At 44.3% G+C, this 26,682-nt stretch overlaps 1 protein-coding gene across 5 annotated transcripts in view; it reads right to left on the bottom strand.

Moving 5' to 3' along the window:
• Positions 1 to 13,648: 13,648 nt before the first annotated feature.
• The window catches only part of LOC142952119 (doublesex- and mab-3-related transcription factor 1-like), a 29,010-nt gene continuing 15,976 nt past the window's right edge, over positions 13,649 to 26,682 (bottom strand). The window contains exons 3-6 of one of the 5 annotated variants that reach the window (XM_076094139.1): positions 25,799 to 25,961; positions 24,663 to 24,809; positions 20,717 to 20,842; positions 17,015 to 20,097 (exon numbers count right to left, since the gene is read on the bottom strand). In XM_076094139.1, the coding sequence (XP_075950254.1) occupies positions 19,952 to 20,097; positions 20,717 to 20,842; positions 24,663 to 24,809; positions 25,799 to 25,961 (582 nt within the window). In that variant the 3' untranslated portion in view covers positions 17,015 to 19,951. Of the gene's footprint in view, positions 15,086 to 17,014; positions 20,098 to 20,716; positions 20,843 to 24,662; positions 24,810 to 25,798; positions 25,962 to 26,682 lie in introns of those variants that run through there. The other 4 variants (XM_076094140.1, XM_076094141.1, XM_076094142.1 and 1 more) reach the window with 4 other exon arrangements.

The raw sequence follows: 26,682 nt of genomic DNA, 5'->3' as shown, positions 1-26,682 counted from the left end.
GATGTTTGGGCGTGTGTGGATGCTTGTGGAACATTGATACTTACCTCGGTGGGAGAATGAACAAACCGAACTGTGTGAGGGGCCGGGGTGTAGTGGTGGCCTCGCCGGTGGCTCGGAGTCGGAGCTCAGCGATGGACCGTGCATCGGGGGACCTTGCTGTTTTCACAGCATTGTTCCCCAAAACCCCAACCCAACCCTGACCAGCCAGTGCCTCCTGGGCTTTGCTCTTGCTGTCGGTGGGGTTGCCGTTGCTCTTCGGCCCGACCTCCAGATTTTATCTTTTCCCTGGCCCTATGCCCTAAGCTCAACCTCAATGGAGAAGCGGGTATTGGGGTTAGTTCTACAAGTATTCGGTCCCTTGTCCTTTGCCCTAAACATAACCTCACTGTAGGATAAGGCAATTAGGTACAGTGCGACAAAAAAACGGTCACGAAATTCACGAGCGAAAATTAAGCCAGTTGCCTGATGAAGGAGGAACATCTCCGAAACGTTGCGACAGAGGCTTAATCGTGAGCGCAGGGCTAAGACCAAACAGTCTGCTATGATCGCAGGGTTACGACCATACAGTCTGCTATGAGCGCAGGGCCAAGACCATACAGTCTGCTATGAGCGCAGGGTAAAGACCATATAGTCTGCTTTTATAATAACAATTTTTAGCGCAATATCAAGACAAATTAGTCAGATATTTTAGCGCACTATGACCAATTTTTTCACATGTCGGGACGGAACGGTTGGATGTTTGGGCGTGTGTGGATGCTTGTGGAACATTGATACTTACCTCGGTGGGAGAATGAACAAACCGAACTGTGTGAGGGGCCGGGGTGTAGTGGTGGCCTCGCCGGTGGCTCGGAGTCGGAGCTCAGCGATGGACCGTGCATCGGGGGACCTTGCTGTTTTCACAGCATTGTTCCCCAAAACCCCAACCCAACCCTGACCAGCCAGTGCCTCCTGGGCTTTGCTCTTGCTGTCGGTGGGGTTGCCGTTGCTCTTCGGCCCGACCTCCAGATTTTATCTTTTCCCTGGCCCTATGCCCTAAGCTCAACCTCAATGGAGAAGCGGGTATTGGGGTTAGTTCTACAAGTATTCGGTCCCTTGTCCTTTGCCCTAAACATAACCTCACTGTAGGATAAGGCAATTAGGTACAGTGCGACAAAAAAACGGTCACGAAATTCACGAGCGAAAATTAAGCCAGTTGCCTGATGAAGGAGGAACATCTCCGAAACGTTGCGACAGAGGCTTAATCGTGAGCGCAGGGCTAAGACCAAACAGTCTGCTATGAGCGCAGGGTTACGACCATACAGTCTGCTATGAGCGCAGGGCCAAGACCATACAGTCTGCTATGAGCGCAGGGTAAAGACCATATAGTCTGCTTTTATAATAACAATTTTTAGCGCAATATCAAGACAAATTAGTCAGATATTTTAGCGCACTATGACCAATTTTTTCACATGTCGGGACGGAACGGTTGGATGTTTGGGCGTGTGTGGATGCTTGTGGAACATTGATACTTACCTCGGTGGGAGAATGAACAAACCGAACTGTGTGAGGGGCCGGGGTGTAGTGGTGGCCTCGCCGGTGGCTCGGAGTCGGAGCTCAGCGATGGACCGTGCATCGGGGGACCTTGCTGTTTTCACAGCATTGTTCCCCAAAACCCCAACCCAACCCTGACCAGCCAGTGCCTCCTGGGCTTTGCTCTTGCTGTCGGTGGGGTTGCCGTTGCTCTTCGGCCCGACCTCCAGATTTTATCTTTTCCCTGGCCCTATGCCCTAAGCTCAACCTCAATGGAGAAGCGGGTATTGGGGTTAGTTCTACAAGTATTCGGTCCCTTGTCCTTTGCCCTAAACATAACCTCACTGTAGGATAAGGCAATTAGGTACAGTGCGACAAAAAAACGGTCACGAAATTCACGAGCGAAAATTAAGCCAGTTGCCTGATGAAGGAGGAACATCTCCGAAACGTTGCGACAGAGGCTTAATCGTGAGCGCAGGGCTAAGACCAAACAGTCTGCTATGAGCGCAGGGTTACGACTATACAGTCTGCTATGAGCGCAGGGCCAAGACCATACAGTCTGCTATGAGCGCAGGGTAAAGACCATATAGTCTGCTTTTATAATAACAATTTTTAGCGCAATATCAAGACAAATTAGTCAGATATTTTAGCGCACTATGACCAATTTTTTCACATGTCGGGACGGAACGGTTGGATGTTTGGGCGTGTGTGGATGCTTGTGGAACATTGATACTTACCTCGGTGGGAGAATGAACAAACCGAACTGTGTGAGGGGCCGGGGTGTAGTGGTGGCCTCGCCGGTGGCTCGGAGTCGGAGCTCAGCGATGGACCGTGCATCGGGGGACCTTGCTGTTTTCACAGCATTGTTCCCCAAAACCCCAACCCAACCCTGACCAGCCAGTGCCTCCTGGGCTTTGCTCTTGCTGTCGGTGGGGTTGCCGTTGCTCTTCGGCCCGACCTCCAGATTTTATCTTTTCCCTGGCCCTATGCCCTAAGCTCAACCTCAATGGAGAAGCGGGTATTGGGGTTAGTTCTACAAGTATTCGGTCCCTTGTCCTTTGCCCTAAACATAACCTCACTGTAGGATAAGGCAATTAGGTACAGTGCGACAAAAAAACGGTCACGAAATTCACGAGCGAAAATTAAGCCAGTTGCCTGATGAAGGAGGAACATCTCCGAAACGTTGCGACAGAGGCTTAATCGTGAGCGCAGGGCTAAGACCAAACAGTCTGCTATGAGCGCAGGGTTACGACCATACAGTCTGCTATGAGCGCAGGGCCAAGACCATACAGTCTGCTATGAGCGCAGGGTAAAGACCATATAGTCTGCTTTTATAATAACAATTTTTAGCGCAATATCAAGACAAATTAGTCAGATATTTTAGCGCACTATGACCAATTTTTTCACATGTCGGGACGGAACGGTTGGATGTTTGGGCGTGTGTGGATGCTTGTGGAACATTGATACTTACCTCGGTGGGAGAATGAACAAACCGAACTGTGTGAGGGGCCGGGGTGTAATGGTGGCCTCGCCGGTGGCTCGGAGTCGGAGCTCAGCGATGGACCGTGCATCGGGGGACCTTGCTGTTTTCACAGCATTGTTCCCCAAAACCCCAACCCAACCCTGACCAGCCAGTGCCTCCTGGGCTTTGCTCTTGCTGTCGGTGGGGTTGCCGTTGCTCTTCGGCCCGACCTCCAGATTTTATCTTTTCCCTGGCCCTATGCCCTAAGCTCAACCTCAATGGAGAAGCGGGTATTGGGGTTAGTTCTACAAGTATTCGGTCCCTTGTCCTTTGCCCTAAACATAACCTCACTGTAGGATAAGGCAATTAGGTACAGTGCGACAAAAAAACGGTCACGAAATTCACGAGCGAAAATTAAGCCAGTTGCCTGATGAAGGAGGAACATCTCCGAAACGTTGCGACAGAGGCTTAATCGTGAGCGCAGGGCTAAGACCAAACAGTCTGCTATGAGCGCAGGGTTACGACCAGATAGTCTGCTATGAGCGCAGGGTTACGACCATACAGTCTGCTATGAGCGCAGGGCCAAGACCATACAGTCTGCTATGAGCACAGGGTAAAGACCATATAGTCTGCTTTTATAATAACAATTTTTAGCGCAATATCAAGACAAATTAGTCAGATATTTTAGCGCACTATGACCAATTTTTTCACATGTCGGGACGGAACGGTTGGATGTTTGGGCGTGTGTGGATGCTTGTGGAACATTGATACTTACCTCGGTGGGAGAATGAACAAACCGAACTGTGTGAGGGGCCGGGGTGTAGTGGTGGCCTCGCCGGTGGCTCGGAGTTGGAGCTCAGCGATGGACCGTGCATCGGGGGACCTTGCTGTTTTCACAGCATTGTTCCCCAAAACCCCAACCCAACCCTGACCAGCCAGTGCCTCCTGGGCTTTGCTCTTGCTGTCGGTGGGGTTGCCGTTGCTCTTCGGCCCGACCTCCAGATTTTATCTTTTCCCTGGCCCTATGCCCTAAGCTCAACCTCAATGGAGAAGCGGGTATTGGGGTTAGTTCTACAAGTATTCGGTCCCTTGTCCTTTGCCCTAAACATAACCTCACTGTAGGATAAGGCAATTAGGTACAGTGCGACAAAAAAACGGTCACGAAATTCACGAGCGAAAATTAAGCCAGTTGCCTGATGAAGGAGGAACATCTCCGAAACGTTGCGACAGAGGCTTAATCGTGAGCGCAGGGCTAAGACCAAACAGTCTGCTATGAGCGCAGGGTTACGACCATACAGTCTGCTATGAGCGCAGGGCCAAGACCATACAGTCTGCTATGAGCGCAGGGTAAAGACCATATAGTCTGCTTTTATAATAACAATTTTTAGCGCAATATCAAGACAAATTAGTCAGATATTTTAGCGCACTATGACCAATTTTTTCACATGTCGGGACGGAACGGTTGGATGTTTGGGCGTGTGTGGATGCTTGTGGAACATTGATACTTACCTCGGTGGGAGAATGAACAAACCGAACTGTGTGAGGGGCCGGGGTGTAGTGGTGGCCTCGCCGGTGGCTCGGAGTCGGAGCTCAGCGATGGACCGTGCATCGGGGGACCTTGCTGTTTTCACAGCATTGTTCCCCAAAACCCCAACCCAACCCTGACCAGCCAGTGCCTCCTGGGCTTTGCTCTTGCTGTCGGTGGGGTTGCCGTTGCTCTTCGGCCCGACCTCCAGATTTTATCTTTTCCCTGGCCCTATGCCCTAAGCTCAACCTCAATGGAGAAGCGGGTATTGGGGTTAGTTCTACAAGTATTCGGTCCCTTGTCCTTTGCCCTAAACATAACCTCACTGTAGGATAAGGCAATTAGGTACAGTGCGACAAAAAAACGGTCACGAAATTCACGAGCGAAAATTAAGCCAGTTGCCTGATGAAGGAGGAACATCTCCGAAACGTTGCGACAGAGGCTTAATCGTGAGCGCAGGGCTAAGACCAAACAGTCTGCTATGAGCGCAGGGTTACGACCATACAGTCTGCTATGAGCGCAGGGCCAAGACCATACAGTCTGCTATGAGCGCAGGGTAAAGACCATATAGTCTGCTTTTATAATAACAATTTTTAGCGCAATATCAAGACAAATTAGTCAGATATTTTAGCGCACTATGACCAATTTTTTCACATGTCGGGACGGAACGGTTGGATGTTTGGGCGTGTGTGGATGCTTGTGGAACATTGATACTTACCTCGGTGGGAGAATGAACAAACCGAACTGTGTGAGGGGCCGGGGTGTAGTGGTGGCCTCGCCGGTGGCTCGGAGTCGGAGCTCAGCGATGGACCGTGCATCGGGGGACCTTGCTGTTTTCACAGCATTGTTCCCCAAAACCCCAACCCAACCCTGACCAGCCAGTGCCTCCTGGGCTTTGCTCTTGCTGTCGGTGGGGTTGCCGTTGCTCTTCGGCCCGACCTCCAGATTTTATCTTTTCCCTGGCCCTATGCCCTAAGCTCAACCTCAATGGAGAAGCGGGTATTGGGGTTAGTTCTACAAGTATTCGGTCCCTTGTCCTTTGCCCTAAACATAACCTCACTGTAGGATAAGGCAATTAGGTACAGTGCGACAAAAAAACGGTCACGAAATTCACGAGCGAAAATTAAGCCAGTTGCCTGATGAAGGAGGAACATCTCCGAAACGTTGCGACAGAGGCTTAATCGTGAGCGCAGGGCTAAGACCAAACAGTCTGCTATGAGCGCAGGGTTACGACCATACAGTCTGCTATGAGCGCAGGGCCAAGACCATACAGTCTGCTATGAGCGCAGGGTAAAGACCATATAGTCTGCTTTTATAATAACAATTTTTAGCGCAATATCAAGACAAATTAGTCAGATATTTTAGCGCACTATGACCAATTTTTTCACATGTCGGGACGGAACGGTTGGATGTTTGGGCGTGTGTGGATGCTTGTGGAACATTGATACTTACCTCGGTGGGAGAATGAACAAACCGAACTGTGTGAGGGGCCGGGGTGTAGTGGTGGCCTCGCCGGTGGCTCGGAGTCGGAGCTCAGCGATGGACCGTGCATCGGGGGACCTTGCTGTTTTCACAGCATTGTTCCCCAAAACCCCAACCCAACCCTGACCAGCCAGTGCCTCCTGGGCTTTGCTCTTGCTGTCGGTGGGGTTGCCGTTGCTCTTCGGCCCGACCTCCAGATTTTATCTTTTCCCTGGCCCTATGCCCTAAGCTCAACCTCAATGGAGAAGCGGGTATTGGGGTTAGTTCTACAAGTATTCGGTCCCTTGTCCTTTGCCCTAAACATAACCTCACTGTAGGATAAGGCAATTAGGTACAGTGCGACAAAAAAACGGTCACGAAATTCACGAGCGAAAATTAAGCCAGTTGCCTGATGAAGGAGGAACATCTCCGAAACGTTGCGACAGAGGCTTAATCGTGAGCGCAGGGCTAAGACCAAACAGTCTGCTATGAGCGCAGGGTTACGACCAGATAGTCTGCTATGAGCGCAGGGTTACGACCATACAGTCTGCTATGAGCGCAGGGCCAAGACCATACAGTCTGCTATGAGCACAGGGTAAAGACCATATAGTCTGCTTTTATAATAACAATTTTTAGCGCAATATCAAGACAAATTAGTCAGATATTTTAGCGCACTATGACCAATTTTTTCACATGTCGGGACGGAACGGTTGGATGTTTGGGCGTGTGTGGATGCTTGTGGAACATTGATACTTACCTCGGTGGGAGAATGAACAAACCGAACTGTGTGAGGGGCCGGGGTGTAGTGGTGGCCTCGCCGGTGGCTCGGAGTCGGAGCTCAGCGATGGACCGTGCATCGGGGGACCTTGCTGTTTTCACAGCATTGTTCCCCAAAACCCCAACCCAACCCTGACCAGCCAGTGCCTCCTGGGCTTTGCTCTTGCTGTCGGTGGGGTTGCCGTTGCTCTTCGGCCCGACCTCCAGATTTTATCTTTTCCCTGGCCCTATGCCCTAAGCTCAACCTCAATGGAGAAGCGGGTATTGGGGTTAGTTCTACAAGTATTCGGTCCCTTGTCCTTTGCCCTAAACATAACCTCACTGTAGGATAAGGCAATTAGGTACAGTGCGACAAAAAAACGGTCACGAAATTCACGAGCGAAAATTAAGCCAGTTGCCTGATGAAGGAGGAACATCTCCGAAACGTTGCGACAGAGGCTTAATCGTGAGCGCAGGGCTAAGACCAAACAGTCTGCTATGAGCGCAGGGTTACGACCATACAGTCTGCTATGAGCGCAGGGCCAAGACCATACAGTCTGCTATGAGCGCAGGGTAAAGACCATATAGTCTGCTTTTATAATAACAATTTTTAGCGCAATATCAAGACAAATTAGTCAGATATTTTAGCGCACTATGACCAATTTTTTCACATGTCGGGACGGAACGGTTGGATGTTTGGGCGTGTGTGGATGCTTGTGGAACATTGATACTTACCTCGGTGGGAGAATGAACAAACCGAACTGTGTGAGGGGCCGGGGTGTAGTGGTGGCCTCGCCGGTGGCTCGGAGTCGGAGCTCAGCGATGGACCGTGCATCGGGGGACCTTGCTGTTTTCACAGCATTGTTCCCCAAAACCCCAACCCAACCCTGACCAGCCAGTGCCTCCTGGGCTTTGCTCTTGCTGTCGGTGGGGTTGCCGTTGCTCTTCGGCCCGACCTCCAGATTTTATCTTTTCCCTGGCCCTATGCCCTAAGCTCAACCTCAATGGAGAAGCGGGTATTGGGGTTAGTTCTACAAGTATTCGGTCCCTTGTCCTTTGCCCTAAACATAACCTCACTGTAGGATAAGGCAATTAGGTACAGTGCGACAAAAAAACGGTCACGAAATTCACGAGCGAAAATTAAGCCAGTTGCCTGATGAAGGAGGAACATCTCCGAAACGTTGCGACAGAGGCTTAATCGTGAGCGCAGGGCTAAGACCAAACAGTCTGCTATGAGCGCAGGGTTACGACCATACAGTCTGCTATGAGCGCAGGGCCAAGACCATACAGTCTGCTATGAGCGCAGGGTAAAGACCATATAGTCTGCTTTTATAATAACAATTTTTAGCGCAATATCAAGACAAATTAGTCAGATATTTTAGCGCACTATGACCAATTTTTTCACATGTCGGGACGGAACGGTTGGATGTTTGGGCGTGTGTGGATGCTTGTGGAACATTGATACTTACCTCGGTGGGAGAATGAACAAACCGAACTGTGTGAGGGGCCGGGGTGTAGTGGTGGCCTCGCCGGTGGCTCGGAGTCGGAGCTCAGCGATGGACCGTGCATCGGGGGACCTTGCTGTTTTCACAGCATTGTTCCCCAAAACCCCAACCCAACCCTGACCAGCCAGTGCCTCCTGGGCTTTGCTCTTGCTGTCGGTGGGGTTGCCGTTGCTCTTCGGCCCGACCTCCAGATTTTATCTTTTCCCTGGCCCTATGCCCTAAGCTCAACCTCAATGGAGAAGCGGGTATTGGGGTTAGTTCTACAAGTATTCGGTCCCTTGTCCTTTGCCCTAAACATAACCTCACTGTAGGATAAGGCAATTAGGTACAGTGCGACAAAAAAACGGTCACGAAATTCAGGAGCGAAAATTAAGCCAGTTGCCTGATGAAGGAGGAACATCTCCGAAACGTTGCGACAGAGGCTTAATCGTGAGCGCAGGGCTAAGACCAAACAGTCTGCTATGAGCGCAGGGTTACGACCAGATAGTCTGCTATGAGCGCAGGGTTACGACCATACAGTCTGCTATGAGCGCAGGGCCAAGACCATACAGTCTGCTATGAGCACAGGGTAAAGACCATATAGTCTGCTTTTATAATAACAATTTTTAGCGCAATATCAAGACAAATTAGTCAGATATTTTAGCGCACTATGACCAATTTTTTCACATGTCGGGACGGAACGGTTGGATGTTTGGGCGTGTGTGGATGCTTGTGGAACATTGATACTTACCTCGGTGGGAGAATGAACAAACCGAACTGTGTGAGGGGCCGGGGTGTAGTGGTGGCCTTGCCGGTGGCTCGGAGTCGGAGCTCAGCGATGGACCGTGCATCGGGGGACCTTGCTGTTTTCACAGCATTGTTCCCCAAAACCCCAACCCAACCCTAACCCTAACCCCTAACCCTAACCCTCGCTGGACGTGCGGAAGACGACCCTGATTGTTGGGGACTCGAACCTCGCACGCATCCCAACATTCAGACATCCACACATACAGATAGACAGTTACCCCGGAGCCACCCTTTACCATATCGCAGCAATATTTAAGAAACTCCCTCCTCAGTTAGATACAGTACACGTAATTCTTTCAATAGGCCTTAATAACTGTTTGGCAGAGAACTATCTCCTCACCATGCAAAAACAACTTGGACATCTGTGGCGTACCAGCCAACTCACCTTTCCCAACGCCACCATCTACATCCCAATTATCAACTTTTCGGACACACTGACACCCAGAAAACAAACACTTCTCACCCAGTTTAACACTTTCATTGCCAATAAATACAACTACATTCCGGAAATCAACCCACTTCTCTTTCACGTCAACCCAAAAGATGGCATTCACTGGACAGCGGAGACGGCCGGGGTGTTGCTCAGGTACTGGAAGCAACATTTAAACATGTAACTGGGGAGGAATGTAATCATACATCTCCCCATACCTCCAATATCACCAACCTCTGCTCCACCTTCTCCCTCACGGCCGCACAGTTGGAGATACTGGAAAAAGGTCTCACTTTCATTCCCACACCAAGACCTCCTACCCGACCGGAGCTCAGGGGTGATCTCCATAGTTTTCACAGGAGGCTGAAACTGATCGACCACTTCTGGGGAGCACAGGGGCGTGAGCCTGTACCCTTCACTGGACCGTCCAACTGGGAACCACGCGCAGACACTATCTCACCAGTAATCACACAATTAATTCACATTAATTTACAAACACTCACACGATGGCGTCCCCCTACACACACGCAATCCAACATTAGCCAGGAACATCAACACATCATTAAAACATTAAGTAACAACAAACACATAGTCATTAAACCAGCAGATAAAGGGGGACAAATAGTTTTACAGGACAGACACAACTACATTTTAGAAGCTGAAAGACAGTTAAATGACAACACATACTATAAACCACTTACACATTCTATACAACTAGAAACACAACAACTTGTAAGGAACATTACACATAGTCTACACCATAACAAACAGATAACTGCAAAACAAAAGCAATACCTGGACGGTCCAGATGAACCCAGGCCTCGCCTCTTCTACCTTCTCCCCAAGATCCACAAGCCTCCTGGGACGTGGACGGTCCCCTCTGTTGTTCCGGTCGGCCGCCCCATTGTTAGTGACTGTAACTCCGAATCATATAGAATAACAGAATACATAGATTATTTCATTAATCCACTCTCCAGACTTCATCCCAGTTACCTCCAAGACACTTACCAATTTGTTAATAAAATAAAAAACCTTCAAGTACCCGGTCACACTTTTCTTTTTTCCATAGACATAGACTCCCTTTATACTAACATTGAAACACCACTCGGCCTTGCAGCCATTCAGAAATTTTCAATAAGCACCCAGACCCAGCCAGACCCGACAAAGAAATCATACAGTTATTACAAATCACCCTCACCAGAAATGACTTCAAATTCAACAATAAGCACTATCTCCAGTTGTGTGGCTGTGCAATGGGCCGGAAATACTCACCATCGTATGCCGACATCTACCTGGCCCATTGGGAGGAGGCAGCATTTACCAAACTCCAACATAAACCCCTCCTGTACTTCCGGTACCTGGACGACATCTTCGGCCTCTGGAATCACACAGAACAGGACTTTCATACATTTCTGGACACCCTCAACTCACACCATCCCAGGATCAAACTCAAACACAATATACAGGCAGACACGGTCGAGTTCCTGGACACCAGGGTCTTCTTCCGTGACTCCGGCGACCAGCAGAAAACACTAGCTACCATGGTATATTTCAAGGACACCGACCGCCATGCACTCCTTCACAAGTCGAGCTATCACCCCAAGCACACGTACAGAGGCCTCATCAAGTCCCAGCTGATCCGCTTCCACAGAATCTGCACCTTCCCGGAGCATGTGGAGGAGGCTACCAGCACCCTCTTTGGTGCGTTGAGGTTCAGGGGGTACTCGAAGCGCTTCCTCAGAAGTATTAAGGCGGAGGTCGCCGGCACCTTTAACAACAACAACACCCAGGTGCGGCTGTCCGACCTATCCCTTGTCCCCTTAATTACAACCTTCTCAGATGGGACGCACAACTTTTTAAAGACACTGAGAAGTAACTTTCAGGGGACGAGGGAGGACTGTGCCGCACTGGGGCGGTGCCGGATGATCTCCGCCTTTCGTAGGAATAAAAACTTAAAAGATATCCTGGTCCACACAGATCTCAATAAAGAGAGGACCGGGAGGGAGGCGCTTCGAGGTTCAGAGATCGGTTTTATTCGCCTCCCCCACGTTTTTAACCCTCATGCGAGGACTGGTTTTAATCTGGGGCAGGCCCTGCAGCCTACGGATACAAATGTAGTCTATGCTGTCAGGTGCGGGGCCTGCAACAAACTGTACATGGGGGAGACAGGCAACGAGTTGCGGCTTAGAATCAAACAGCATATGTACATGATCAACAGTGGCAATGGCACGAGCGTCCTGTACACACATTTTAAACTCCATGGCTCGCACAGGGTACAAAGTTTGGGCCTTGAGAGCAACAGACATTGGAGTGTGGCGCAGCGGCGGGCAGCGGAGAGGAAATGGATACACAGACTCAAAACAATATAACCTGATGGTCTCAATGAGAAATACTAGTTGTGTCCAACTTCTTTAACCGGCTTTTTTACCTTTTTTAAGTAATAAACCAGTTCCGGTTCTCCATGGTCCCACCCCTACCCCCCCCCCCCCCCCCCCTTTTCCCCCCCCCCCCTCCTTTTCATCCAGGAGCCTCGCCTTCCATACCTCAACTCCCTCCCTCTTCCCTTTCCCCCACCCCCCAGTATCCATGGCATTTTCCTTATATACATGGGTTTCTTTGTATTTATTTATTTTTTATTTATTTATTTATTTTATTTATTTATCTATTTTTACATATTTATCTTTTACGTATATTTATCTTTTACGTGTGGTTTTAATATATTATGCATGCTTTTATCCTAAATTATTGATTATGTGTTATTTATAAATATATTTATCTTGTCTTTTAATCTTATTGATAAATTTATCTATTTTAACTCTACAGGCAGACGAGGCCCACTCTGGACTCCCGACTTTTTCTAAAAAACTTTCTCCCCCCCTTCCCCCCCCCCCCCCGTTTTTTCTCCCTTCGTCTTAACGGCTGATGGGGTTAGAGGTCATTGGGCAAAGTCTTACACCTTTTTATGGCACTTATCCTTTTAACCCAGTGTTTCCTTACCTTGCCTCACTTTTGGATGGTTTTACTTTTTAAAGCACTTATTTATTTATTTTTTAAGGTTTTAGATGTGGGGTGTGTGTGTGTGTATACCTATACTGTATGTTTATTTATCCTTATTTTATATTTGTTATATATTCTAGTTATTTATATCTTTTTTATGTTTATTTATATGTGTATGATTTTAACGTGTGTTTGTGTATTTATTAAGGAAACACTGTGTGCGGGTTTGCTTTTATACCTTTATCCCCTTGGTTGGCCGTTTTATGAATTTTATAGGAATCCACACCGGGGGACGGACCTTGGAGACCCTGGAGTTTCTTTTAATGGTCGACTCCCGTTGCCTGTCTTGCCTCTGCTCTGATGTCTTTTTAAACCTTTTACCCATTTTTAACTGATTTTTTTAGAAGGTTGTTTGCTATGGGGGATTTTTTAGCATATCTATGCTGTTTTAAAAGAACACCGGAGATCTTTTTAGATAAATATTCCCCTTGTGCCCGTGCCCCCCGTGACCTCCACCAGGTGGTCACGTTTTTACCTAAACCTAACCCTAACCCTTCACTCAGGATGAATTACGCGCCAGAATCGCGCCAAAAACACCGGCCGAGTCCGGCTGCCGACACTGCTATTAATGGGATTGCAGTTGCTGCTCGCACACGTAACGAACGAGCTAATGTAAGTACATTGAGATAAAAAATAGCAGCAGTCACCTTCAAAATAAAAGCAAAGCAACTGTATTCCGTGCATGATGTACAATTATTTACGTTTTATTCCTTTAGATGTTGGTGTCTGTTGAAGACTTTGATGTTTGTTGTAGACTGGTTTTGTGGTAGATCGTCTCTGAAGTAATCTGACTGTACTCAACACTGGTTTTGATAGGAATGAAGAAATGTATTTCGATCAGATACTACAGTATATAAGGTTTTAAGTCCTAGCAGCGTGATGTCACAGAGTGAAGCCCTAGCAGAGAATGTGATCAAAGCCATCAAAGCCAAATTCTCTGGATGACGTCACGGAGTGAAGCCAAACATTCCATGTCCATGGATACATAACAGAGAGGAGCTTCACTTCTTATTGTTTAATTATTCTACATATTTGCTTATATAGATTAGATTTATGATACACCTTGTGATGTTATCGGAGACGCCGACGAGGGAAGCGAGCAGGAGCGCTCGTTAACCTGCGTCCACGGGGACTCAGCAATTCAAAATAGACAAACATTAAAAACAAGCAAATTTTATTCACAAGAACTGCATAATAGATTATATTTGTTAGATTAAAAGATCTAAAGTACATGAACACAAAATACATGCAATTTACAAACAGAAATGTACTGTAAAGTCATTTAAATGGCAGTGAGTTCATTTAGCATTTTAACTCCCAGAAAATTAACAGAACGTCAGTAACATAACATCATGTAGCATAAAATCAACTCCAGCATACATGATTAAAATAATGACAACAGGTGGAAAGAAATCAATTAGAAACAAAATTGGAGGTACGAATTGAGAAGTGCTTTCCGACTTTTTGAGCGCAATCTACAATTGCAACTGCATTATAAATTAAAGTACTTTTAAATCAGGTATTATACTCAACTACTTTTAAAAAGGCAGCATTTTCAGAACAGGTTACAGTAACAGTGTTAACAACAATATATTCAAATTAACTTTGTTTATAAGATTTTTTTTCCCCTCATAAAATAACCTCTAAAAAAACCTTCTTATAAAGAAAGTTTGGTCACTTATTTTTACTTTGAAAAGATCTTTATCAAGAAACAGTACTTCTGCTTGAGTTGGAAGCACGCCTTCCACCCTGAGAAAGAACTTAACGAGTAAAAAAACACAGATGAAAACCTAAAAACTTATTGTAGTGAAGATCATTCTCTATTAATACTTGCCCCTCCCCTTTTTCAAGTTAACACGACACTCACAAGTTTGCTTTGTCCATGTAGTCATTGTATGGTATTGTTTGGTGCTGAATTCAGCTTTTGCATTGAAAGTGCCTGAATATATATTAAGTAATATGACCCATATTATTAATAGTCCGTTAGAAAGTTGAGCTATATTATTTACCTAACTACAAAACAAGCCTTAACAAGTATCGATAACTTGGAAATCTGTGAGGAAAGCTGAGTATGATCAGCAACTACGGTAACGGTAGCTGTTCTTTGAGATCGGGGGGTTAGTAACGATTGAACAGTCTCTTTCTTACTGCTACAAGAAGTCACAATTCGCTAATGGACAGCGTCCTTTGTGATGTTTCAAACGGGTGGGGGTGTTTTTCTGAGAAGTTACGTCATTGGTTTAAGTTTACTCGTCCTAAAATAATCCGTTCATCAGTTCCAGTCACTCACCATCATGGTGACTCACCATTGCTGACATTTTGTGTCCTATTCTAAAAATAAAAGATCTAATGTAATGTTTGCTCTGCTGTGTGCAGGATCTGGTAGCCTGGGTGACGGTGGGCATCCTGCATGTGCCTCACTCAGAAGACATCCCCAACACGGCAACACCCGGCAACGCGGTGGGCTTCTTCCTCCGGCCATTCAACTTCTTCGACGAAGACCCTTCGGTGGCATCCAGAAGCACCGTCATTGTCCGGCCGGGACGGGACGGCAAACCCAAGGTCCAGAGATGGACACCTGAGGTCATAGGTCACTGTGTAACAGACAAGCCATTCTTTTACAATGGCACATATGCAGGAGTCTAAAGAAGTTTAGTTTGGGGGGGGGGGGGGGGGGGGGTGAAATATCATCATCTCAGATTAATAACAATCACTTGAAGTATATTCGGTCAGATTTACTCAATGTGACAAACGTTTTATTTTTAAAGAAAGAAAATCCATGAAATAGAAAAACATTCAAATAAACAAGAACATTTTATAAAAGGTATAACTCATAAATAAGTCTGTCATAGTCATAACTAAAAATCTTTTTGTTAATGTTAAATTATAGCTGCTGACGTTCTAATTTGCGTAATGCGTTGTACATCATACACATTTCAAGTTAATCTCAATGTTAATGTACCAAACACACACAGGGGGGAAGTGGAGGCGGTGTGGGTCACAGGGGGCCTCGAGGGCTGCTCTAATCCCATGTTGGGTCTCCATGGCTGAGGTTTGTTTGTTTTAAACATACACAGGACTTTAAACCACGAAATCAGTGTTGGACACCGTGTCCCCAAAGTGTTGCTGGGAAGTGACATATTTGTGAAGGTTTTCCTAACCCTGAGTGGTTTTGTTGCCTAAACCTAATGCTTGTTCAGTTGACAAATTTTGTCCTAACTCTCAGGAAGAAAAACGTGGTGCAGGCACAAAAGATACTTCCAATTGAAAAACATTAGTTTGGAAGTCATGCTGGGCAACACAAAAAAATAGAAAATTCCTCTCCATGTCCGCAAATCAAGAGACAACTTGCTGTGAGACTGTGTTGCAATGATACCACAAACATGCCAAAAATAAAATATTCCATCGATTTAATTTATTAACTTTTTGGGAAATACCCATATTTTCTCTCTTGCAGAGAGTTAGTTAAGCCTGTATGCCAAATATAAAGTAACAGCCACCAGCTGGCCGACTAAGGTTAGCACAAAGACTGGAAACGGGGGGGAACAGCTAGCCTGGCTCTGTACAAAGGTACCAAACTCAGCCTACCAGCATCTATAAAGCTCACTAATTAACAAATTAACAAGCTATCCGGCACATATCGTGTAGAATCGCTTTCATTAAATTGCATTTCCAATATGACAACAGCAGCCTGAGATCATCATGTTCTTTGATGTTTTTAAATATCTCGGACATAACAAATTGTACTTTCTCCTGTACTATCTTGTGATGAGATGAGAATCAATAAAAGAGCATCAGTCAAACAAATAGTGCACAGCGAGGATATTCTGTAATCTCTGTGCTCATTTCACTGCGCAAAATGTCTTCGTATCACGGTTTTGCTCATTTTTGATGGAGAAGAAAACAGGAATGCAAATGCTGTGTGGTAATTAATTACACTGTGTGATTGTTCACACTGTGTGCTGTCCGTACGTATCCACCTGGCCCATTAACTTTTAATTCAGGGAGTGGAATTTTCCAAACCATTTTTTTACAATTAAAAATGTCAGAATGTATACTTCTCAACTCATTCTGCTGACAATTTTTTTTAATTGATTGCCCTCATTAAGCTTTTAAATTGCCTTTTTTTAAATCAAAAAAGCTTTAATGACCCCTGCAATAGTTAGTCAATAAAGAGCTCTTTCAGTAAGCTTGTTTGATGATGCTGTGGGCTGAAATTGTTCCACATCAATTCAATTATTGCCCCTAGTTTCAGTCTGAGCACAGACAGTGTTCATATGCGTGTCTAATTCAATGCATCACTAGTGGAAAAGACAGAGCTATCACATCGGGTACTTTCTGCCAGATACTCACATTTGAGTCATGGTCAATACACAACAGAGCAAAGAATGACATGAGATATGTCAAATTTAGCCGCTGCATAGATTTGTGCTGCCCCAGTTAGGTTAATGGCCGTAGGTGACGGTTTTGGAAGTGTCAAAATGTCCATGTCGTACAAATTTGCACTCAAAATAGCCTTAACATTTTCTTTTAATCTTTTAGCACCCACATCTATTTTATAGTAGTCGGCTATCTTTATTAACTGATCCTTTGTACATTGATCTAACAATGCCTCGGACGGAGCTTCAATGAAGTTATCCACCCCCGCCATGACGCACAAATGACCAATGCACAAAACAAATCACTATGGACGTGCTCCCGAGACAACTGCTCGCAACCGCTTTCACCCCACACTACATTTAGCTGCAAACGAATCCCAAATGGGAAACGCGATGTTCCTACAGGGGGAGTCAATTTAACATTTGTGCCACAAAGAGGTCAAAACTTACCTTCCTTTGTCCCGTGCCTCTTTTGCAGAACAGACCAAATTAAGCCGATAGCATTAACCATAAACACAGAATATGAGAAAACATCTCATCGCTCCCTACGAGAGTTTCCACAACGAGCGCAAAGAAAACCCGGAATCCCCGGACCTGACGTCACCACTTAAGTTTCCGAATCGGACGAGCCCCCAATTTGTTATGGTCTGGCTCTTGAACCACAACAAAACGTAACGAAAACTCAGGCACGGTGCTAAATAAAGAAACCACCTTTATTAGAAAAAGGTCGGGACAGTTCAAAGTGCACAACAGGAGAGTGTTTAGAGGGAGCAGTTATACCGTCTGGGATGCTGCGAGAATGCAGTCTGAAGTCGGTGGATTTTCTGGATACGACAACTTTTAAAGGAAACAATTTCCAAAAAACTCAATGTTTAGATATCAAAGTGTTCTTTAAAGAAACCACAAAACAAGTTTCCATCCCAAACATACTTACGCTGGCCTAATTAAATCACAATTACTTAGATTTCACAGAATCTGCACAGAACAGAATGATTTTAAAGCAGCAGTGAGAACTCTATTTCGGGCCTTGACCACTAGAGGGTACTCTACCTAAAGCACTTACTTCAAGTCTTCCACTCATCACCACTTACTCTCCTTCCACCAAGAACCTGTCTGACCAACTCAGAATTAACTTCAATACGTGCATCAAAGGGTCTCCCATCCTAAGTAATCACAGCATCATACCAGCATTCAGAAGGAATAAAAACTTACAGGATCATTTAGTAAAGGCTAAAATACAACCACTTTTTAAACCAAAGCCCACAGTACAAAAGGATTACTTTAGACATAGACAGTGGCTCTGTAACAACAGCACAGGGGAAATATTTAAAATCCTAACCAGAGGAGACCCCTTTACCAAAAACTGTGTTTATAATATTTCATGTAAAAAGTGTAAATTACAATATGTTGGTGAAACTGGCAATATGCTTTCCACACGCTTTTCACAACACAAATACAACATTACCAAGAGAAAGAAGACTGATACACCACTAGTTAGACACTTTCTCTTACATGGCCTGGAAGCAATCAGCACAACTGTGTGTGTAACATTAGCGCCCTCTGCTGGCTGCTTGCAGACTTTAGTGGTGCGCCCTGCTTCCCTTAATAACTAGTCTGAAGCAAGCTATCCCTGTTGATCTGTGACAAGCTCCGTTGTGAAACATCTCATTCGATATCTGATATACACATATATAGAGAGATATCTGTATAAGTTCCTTTTTGTGATCACAAATTGTTTGAGCGGAGGAGAGGTCAAGCCATGTATAATTTTGTACATCAGACAGACATTCACATATTTAATCATGTTCTCCCAACTAAACAATTTATATTTTTTTAGTATTGGGCAATGATGAGAACGAACAGATTTTTTATCAAGGATTTTGAGTGTGCGTTTATACAATGACTGTAGTGGTTTCAGAGTAGTGGTGCTAGCCTGTGACCAGGTTGTTACACAGTAAGTGATATGAGAAACGACCATAGCAAGCATGTATGTCTTAGCTGTACTTTTGGTTTATCACACGCTCCCACACAAGAAGGGGAAGTGAAGACACACTGTCTTCTTTGTCTGTATGGCAAGTTTGAGACAGACCTTGAAACTGTAACTTACTCTCAGTTGAACGCAGCTGGCAGACTCCAGATAATGAGCAGATCAAAACAGCCTTTGTCAAAAGACCTCTCCTCCCCTTTGTATGATTTAGAGATTTAGAGATCTAGAGGAGTGAACATCTCCATGTATAAGATGATGTCCAATGTTGAACTTAGTCAAAGTTTTAACACAGTCTACTGAATATGTAGCTGTTGTGCTTTCTTCCCTCTTGCAAGAGAATAAACAGAACAAGACAACTTTGAATCTTATGACTTTATTATTGATTTGTAAACAAAAACTCTCCCGATTAACCTAGAAATTTTACACCACAGTGACTACACAGGTGAAACACACTTGAAACTTTTAATCATGGAGGGCGGCTAAACGCTGCTTTTCAGTGTTAAGTTGCTGTTCAACCTCGACATCTCTTGACCTGCAAATCACCAAATCAGTGTACAAACACATTTGATGCTAGATTTCAATACTTTGCTAAAAACAAATTGTGGCAATAACCAAAAAAGTGTTAAGGAAGCAACTTTTAAAATAATGATTTCAGCTTTTAAATTTAAATATTTGCTTGTTTTTTTCTGTTTCATATAATTTTAAATGAATCCTTTTGGGGTTTGGACTGTTGGTCAACAGACCAAGACATATTTTTTCATCATCTAACATTTAACAGACCAAATGATTAATCAATGAATCAAGAAAATGATCTGCAGATGATTGAATCTTGAAAACAACCATAAGTTGCAGCCCTTATCATTAGAGAGTTAAATAGTTCTCAAAAGGAGAGCTGACCAATGAGAGAAATGTAGTAGATAAATAAGGAAATTGCGTTTTAAGGTGTATTATCTCACAAAAGACATCAAAACAATGTATATTCTATTGCTTTCTAGAGATATTTGACTACCAGTCAAAGCATAAAATATCTAAATGTATCTGCAGACCTTCACGAATACATGTTTACTCAGAATAACCTCCTGATGAAGACAACATTAACAAAAGCTGACGTCCAGTGTTTCCCAGAATCCGGCTCTCGGCGGTCCACTTGTACAGCAATAACAGCATGTGGGTGGAGAGGAGAGCAGCAGCTGTGAATTAGCCCCGTTCACTGTTAATTCTCTGTTCATCAGCAGGAAATCTAATTAGACAATTAACAAGTTACTTTTATTGTCAATTACATTTTGTATTATATCTTTGATTTATTCATTCACTGTTTTATCAAGATAACATGTCAGAAAACAGAGTTCTCAGATCTTTAAGTGAGGCTTTGAAATTGCTTGTTTGGCCCAAACAATATTCAATTTACAATTATGTAATTAGTTTGCAAACAGTTGCTTATTTACACGTCCAGCAGTTACGGAGAAACATTATCATGCATTTGGAGTCAGCATGTTTCAGGACATCTGATGAATGTAAAGTAAAATTTATATTTTTGGCTATTCTCTCTTTTCTTTGAATGTCAGTGAAATATTGATCTCTTTAGGTTATTTGAAAGAAACCATCTGAACAGTTTAGAGGGGAAAAGTCCTGACATCAACTTTAATCTTTAACGAACTCTATTTTATAAGCTGATCATTTTTTAATATTTATTACTCTGCAGCTTTAACGGCCTCTATTCTTCTCTAGATGTTTAAACCTGCTTCTATTCAGTGAGTGTTGCCGCTGTCGGCAACACAACTGGATCACTTTCCGTTTTCCTGAGAGCTACAGCAACTAAAACAACAACAACACAGGATGCATTGCATTTTGTTTTTTACATTGGTTGTTCCAGCGTAAGTCATTTCCGGTTAACAGCAAAGAACTTCCATTGATCTTCTTCGGTATCTGCGGATAGCTACCATTAAGCAATGGTTGACGCACTTCCTCAGTGTCGTAAATGAAGCCTACATCGTACCCATTGGAAGACAGAACCACAGAGTGAAAGTGACGTTTAAAGGGAACCACATTGTGCAATTTACACTTACTTCATAATGACAAATTTAAGCCAAAAACTAGTGTATTGCCTTTTTAATATTTTCCACATACAACATTTAGTGTATGAAACATAATAATTTGAATTACCAATTTAAGAGTGATTTCAAGTTAATGAAATCAAGTCTCATTCATTTAAATTCATTATGCTGACACACTACACGGCTGGCTGCATGTTGTTATCGTTGTTAAACCAGATTAAAAGGGATTTTAAACTAAACGTGATATCAAGTGTGAAAGTTTGACAAAGTAATCTTAACTCATGGACCATTTACTCGCCTTTTCTGGAGCTTTCAACCGTGTCTCACAGTCTGCAATTTACTAAGTGTGACCACATTCAATGCACAACCTGCAAGTTACCAAAAACAAAAGCAATCACCTGTGTGAATTTGCCAGTGCTGTTCAGGGACGAGAGCACTTAGTGGAGGCCATCATCACGGGAACAAAAATTCAATCTTTAGAATGAAGAGTTGCCTGTCACATGACAAGGTTGGCCTGGGATTAAATGGCTCCCATTAAAATGATACGAGCTGTGTCTAAGCCCTGGTCAGAGCGAGGGGGTCCCACGGGTGTCTGACGGAGGACGGCTCAGCCTCTCCAGAAACTAACCGGGCGTCCGGCTGCTCATCATCAGGCCAGCAGCAGGACTTAATGGCCCAGAAAACTCCGTCAAAGAGCAGACAGGCTTTAAATACTGAGCGCTGAACAGTGGAGGCTCATGCCACTCAGCTGATGTTCACACCGCAGACCTTCACCCTTAGTTTCAAATCACTGCTCACAGCCGAGTCCTAATTCTGCGAGTCTTCATAACACTTGAGTCAGAGAGGAGGTGGTCGTATAAAGCACAGAGCTTTGACACCAAAAGATTTTGGTTTTAAGATACAAAAACTCTTCTTCTTTAAGATTAGGTTAGTAAAAGTAGATACGTCCCGTCCTTTGTCAATATTTATCTAAAACAATAATCTTTCCCTTATCTTTTGCAGATATGTTCAGTGTAACTATTTTCCAGTTTCATAACGTTCATTAAAAGCATTTCCTCATTATGCTGGCGATGCAAATCAATATATAAAACTCTAAATAAAGCACTTAATAAATGCACAATATGCACAGTAAAGCATCCAACAGCTGTGGAGATGTTTCACCCTCAACCACAAAATGTCAACCAAGGATTCATTCACTCATCACCACGGACGTCTAGAGCGACGAGATGTTGAGCTAGTTCACTTGATGAGTGAACATTTAAACTCGCTGGCAGTGTTAAAGGGAAGAGATCATCAAAGCCACTATAGTTCATCCTCTGGGTACCATGAATATCTGTACACAATGTTCAGGTAATCCGTCTAATAGTGACCAAAATGGCCTACAGGCTCGCCGCTTAATTTAAAATGTAATTTGGGCATAAGTCAATTTCTAAATGTGCATAAACAAAATGTCAGTGATGATCTACGTCACGTAAAGGAAACCATCATCCAATGTGGTGTTTTCAGCTGCTGTGTGAAGCAACTTTTCTTCTTGAGATTTCTCATTTGGTTCGATCCACTTGAGGTTTTACAAACTGACCAAATGCATTTTTCCACTTACGAGTTATGGCTTCTGACATGTTGCTGCTGCTGGTGAAGCAAACGCAACAGAGCTCGTACAGTGAAGCCCGAGCTTTCTTCTAATTTCAAGCCACATCAAACACTTTAATCGGAGAATAAAACAAAGAGTGAAATAATAGCGTTTACATTATCATGTATAAGGACTACTCATTCCACTGGAGTGTGCGAGTTAAATCCTCCACGTATTTCTCATTCTTTCATCTCGCAAATGAAGATGTGTTGAGATAACTGTTTTCGGAGCGATGCAGTCCGTTATGCAGCCATTACGGGGGGTCAGAACACACTTAAATGCTCATTATCGGTTTGCTGTGGAGCGGAGGGCCGACGCAAGGCTGACAGAAGGCATCGGTGTCGGGGGTCAAAGGCTAATTAAGCAGAGAGGAACCTTTGCTCCCGCATTGTTAACCAATCTGTCCCCGATGAAGATGACTGCCAGAGAGGCGTGACACGGCCCCCCCCGTCGCCATTTCTATATAGTTATTCTTAATTCTCGTCATCGGTGTCATCGGGTCGGACACCCAGGCTGTACTGCTGGGCCCGCTGGAGGGAAGGGAGCCTCGAGAGAACCAGAACCAGGACCGAGAGGAGCAGACTGTCAGACCCTGCTGCAGTGAAATGAGAGGTTTTCTAAAAAGGACTCTGGTGCTCAGAAATACTACCGCTTTAGTCCACAGGGGCCGCCAAAGTAAATACAAAATGAAAGTCCCTTGTAGTAACTTTAAAGAATATTTTGAGGTCACTTCAGCTCATGGCTAGGACCACAATGGACTGGAACTTTGTTTTAGGGGTTTGAAGTTGACTACTTTTCATCCCAGAGACAAATCATTTTGAGTGTGACAGACGATTTGCTGAGACTAATATTTGGTGCTACATCCGTCTCTTCCAGCTGTGCCTTCACGCAGTTGACTCGCTTCATATTACTGTGACAAGTTATCTGACGAGGTAATAGGAAGTAAGCCTTGTTCATGCTGAGGGGATTCGTAGCTAAGCAGCTTATCTCCTGTTTCTGTGGTATGAAGCAGCTCAGATGTAAAGTCATCCCTCCAACACACGCACAGACACACACACACACACACACACTTGACACCGAGCCTTACAGTGCTTCTGGTTCTAGCAGGATCAAACCAGTTACCACCAGTTACATTCTGTGTCAGCCTCAGAGAGAGGAGGACTCATGTGTGAGTGACACATGAAATGAAGGAGGTGCCAGCCTTAGATCAGCATAAGAAGCTGCAGAAAAACTGTGAGGGGGGGCTTCTCCCCACCCCAACTAGAGAATGGGAATGTCAGAGAGCTGACAGAAGAATACCTCATTATAAAATCAGTGAAGGCTGACAGAGAGGAATGCTAGAATTAGTTCTGTAGCCACTGTAACTGTTTCATTGAATTGAAATTGTTGTATGTGAATCTTGTGTGAAAAACCAGAAATAAAAACACAGCCTTACATTTAGTAAGTGACTGAAACCAAAACAGTGTTCTGGTCCTTTAAAACAATGTACCCCTCTTCCCCTGTCCGTTAATGGTGCGATAAGATGTGACGACTGAAACATGCAGAGGGGCTTAAGGTGAGTTCTCTGGGTGAAGACTTGGCAGTGTGAGTCATAAATGGTGAGAATGTTCACAATAGGCAATAGTAAAGTATAGACGATGTACATAACTATTACATACAGGGTGTTAGGGTTACATCCCATTGAGAGTGCCGAGGGCATTAGCCGTAAAAGACTCAAGAAGATAATTAATTCCGAAATCCTAACTATTTAGCTACGGGGTGAGATAAAAGGCCGAAGGTATTGTTCTGAGACCTCAAGGAGGAACCCATATCCTCACAGGTGGAGCAGCCGACGGAGTAACCACCGTGTTAGGTGCGAACTACTTCCCCGCCTAGAAACGGGGCAGGAGCCGCTCACGCTACATTACCAAGTCAGTATTTCCGATTTAAATAAGATTATGAATTGTATTTAAGGCACACATACGTTTCCCCTTCAGTGGCACAAAACCCTCACCACATTACAGGTAACCAACAGAAAGGACCAGCATGTGATATACCAACAGTACTTTGAGCCCTTTAAAAAAGGCTTCAGGTAGAGTTTGACTGTTATTAACAAACAGCGGAGTGGTTATTGTTAGTCACCTGGTATTGCTGGTAGTTGTACAGGTTGACGTAGTAGGCTGGGTAGGTAGAAGTTGTAATAGGAAGTCTCCAGCAGCAGGTCTGACGATCCCTCACTGTGAGCCCCGGCACCAGCTGACGGGCTGGGAGACAAAGCTGAGCGGCTGCCTACAAATAAGACATCCGACATCAATTCAGAGGCTCAAGTGTGACGCTTGCAGCTGGATTTTAGATCATTATCGCATTTGAAATATGGATTTGAGGATTACGTCCATGCATTTATATACTGATTATGGTTAGTAACTTGGATTAATAATACGTAAATTTGTAAAACTATGAATTATGCACCCAACAGCAGAGCTCAAGCTGACTTTTAGGTGTTTATTTTCCCAGCTGAGTATTTCCTGATGTTATTCGGCTTGCAGTAGATCTTTTGATCCATCATTAAACAGGAAAAGAAGACGTGAACTTCTCTGGCTGTCCCATCACAGCCCAAATCGCTATCAACAGCACCATCTGCAGGTGGGAGTAGTTTTTTGACGTCAAAATTAGCCGACCTACCACATCATTCACACCATCACAATGCAGGAATGTGGGTTGCCCTCTCAGGTCGAGTATTACCATCACCATCATCATCATCCAATTGCTCATTATCCGTTGTTCTTTCCTTATCAACAAGGCCACATTCTTCTCAGGCAGACCCTGATCCTTCGCCCTTACACAATTCCTCCTTTTTCCAGATCAGTCATTTCCTCCCTGTTGCCAAGCCAGAGACTTAAGGTTCACCCTCACATGAACACAAAGCAGAAGACACGAGAAGCCTTGACCAGTCATATTCCTACCTCCTAACGTTTGCTATCAGGCATGGAACACCATATCTGTGTCTGCCTCCACCGACTGCCAAGGGGCCCTTTCATGCTGCTGCCACCAAAATCTAATTTGATTTTCACAGATTTTTCCATGAAAACGTCTCTTATTGATGATATCTTTCAAAGTATTCTTGACGTTCTGGGTGTTTTATTGTTTTACAATAACAGTAGACTAAACAGACTCTAAAAAATGTTTTGTTAGTTGCACACACCCATAGAAAGACCTGTGCAGCTGTACAATCAGCTATCGGCTTCATTAGTAGTGTGACACAATACACGATAACTCACCTGTGACAGCAAGACAAGGCGTTGGTGAAGGAGCTCCTCCCTCCTCAGAGAACAAGCAATCTGCTGCAGCTTCATTCTTCACCATCACCTCGGGACCGGACAGAGCCACCGGACTACAAATCCCAAGCTCCTCTTCCAGAGCCTGCTGCCGCCTCAGGGCGACCTGGAGGGGAGGAGAGGAAATAAAAACAAAACATTACCCGGATCTACTTATGACTTATGACAGACTCACCTGCTTGATAATGCAACAAATAGTAATAATAATAACACATACATAATAAGTAAATTATTGTGATACTTAATTGTTCTCTCACGAATATGGAATTTGTTGTGTAATATCCTTGTCTTTAGCCATTCGTTTTTATAAATGTGTTGTAATAAACGGGTAAGACTGAAGCCATAACTTCATAGCTTCTTAAAATTGGAGTATCTTCTTTTTCAATCTATTTTCTAAAATTGTAAATGTAATCTTTTTGGGTAATTGGACGATAAAGGCATTTTTTTGAATTTGTACCATTGGTCTCTGGGAAATTGAATTTTTCTATGCTAAAATCTTAATTAATTAAGAAACAAAACCGGTAAAGTCTCAGTTGGATGCTTGTTTCAGCTAATTTAACCACTATTAAATAAATATTTGTTTGTTTTTTGTTTGGTTGTTTTTGACTGATGTGACTTGTGCTACTGTCAAATTTACATTGGGATACATAAAGTAGGCCTACCACCTATTTAATATATCTACTTCTATCTATCTGTACACCAGTGTGTTTGCCACATGCCATAGTTTTAAAATATATAAATAGATTTACTTAATCACAAAAAACATAGCCATCAATGAGCCTACCCAAAAATGGCGCTGAAAAAAAACAACTAAACTGTTACTTCAA

Source organism: Anarhichas minor, unplaced genomic scaffold (genome assembly GCF_050575085.1).
Source record: "Anarhichas minor isolate MPS153535 unplaced genomic scaffold, ASM5057508v1 ptg000017l, whole genome shotgun sequence".
Taxonomy (NCBI): Eukaryota; Metazoa; Chordata; class Actinopteri; order Perciformes; family Anarhichadidae; genus Anarhichas; species Anarhichas minor.
Note: the sequence above shows the minus strand (reverse complement) of the source record. Positions and strands in the feature narration are given on the sequence as shown.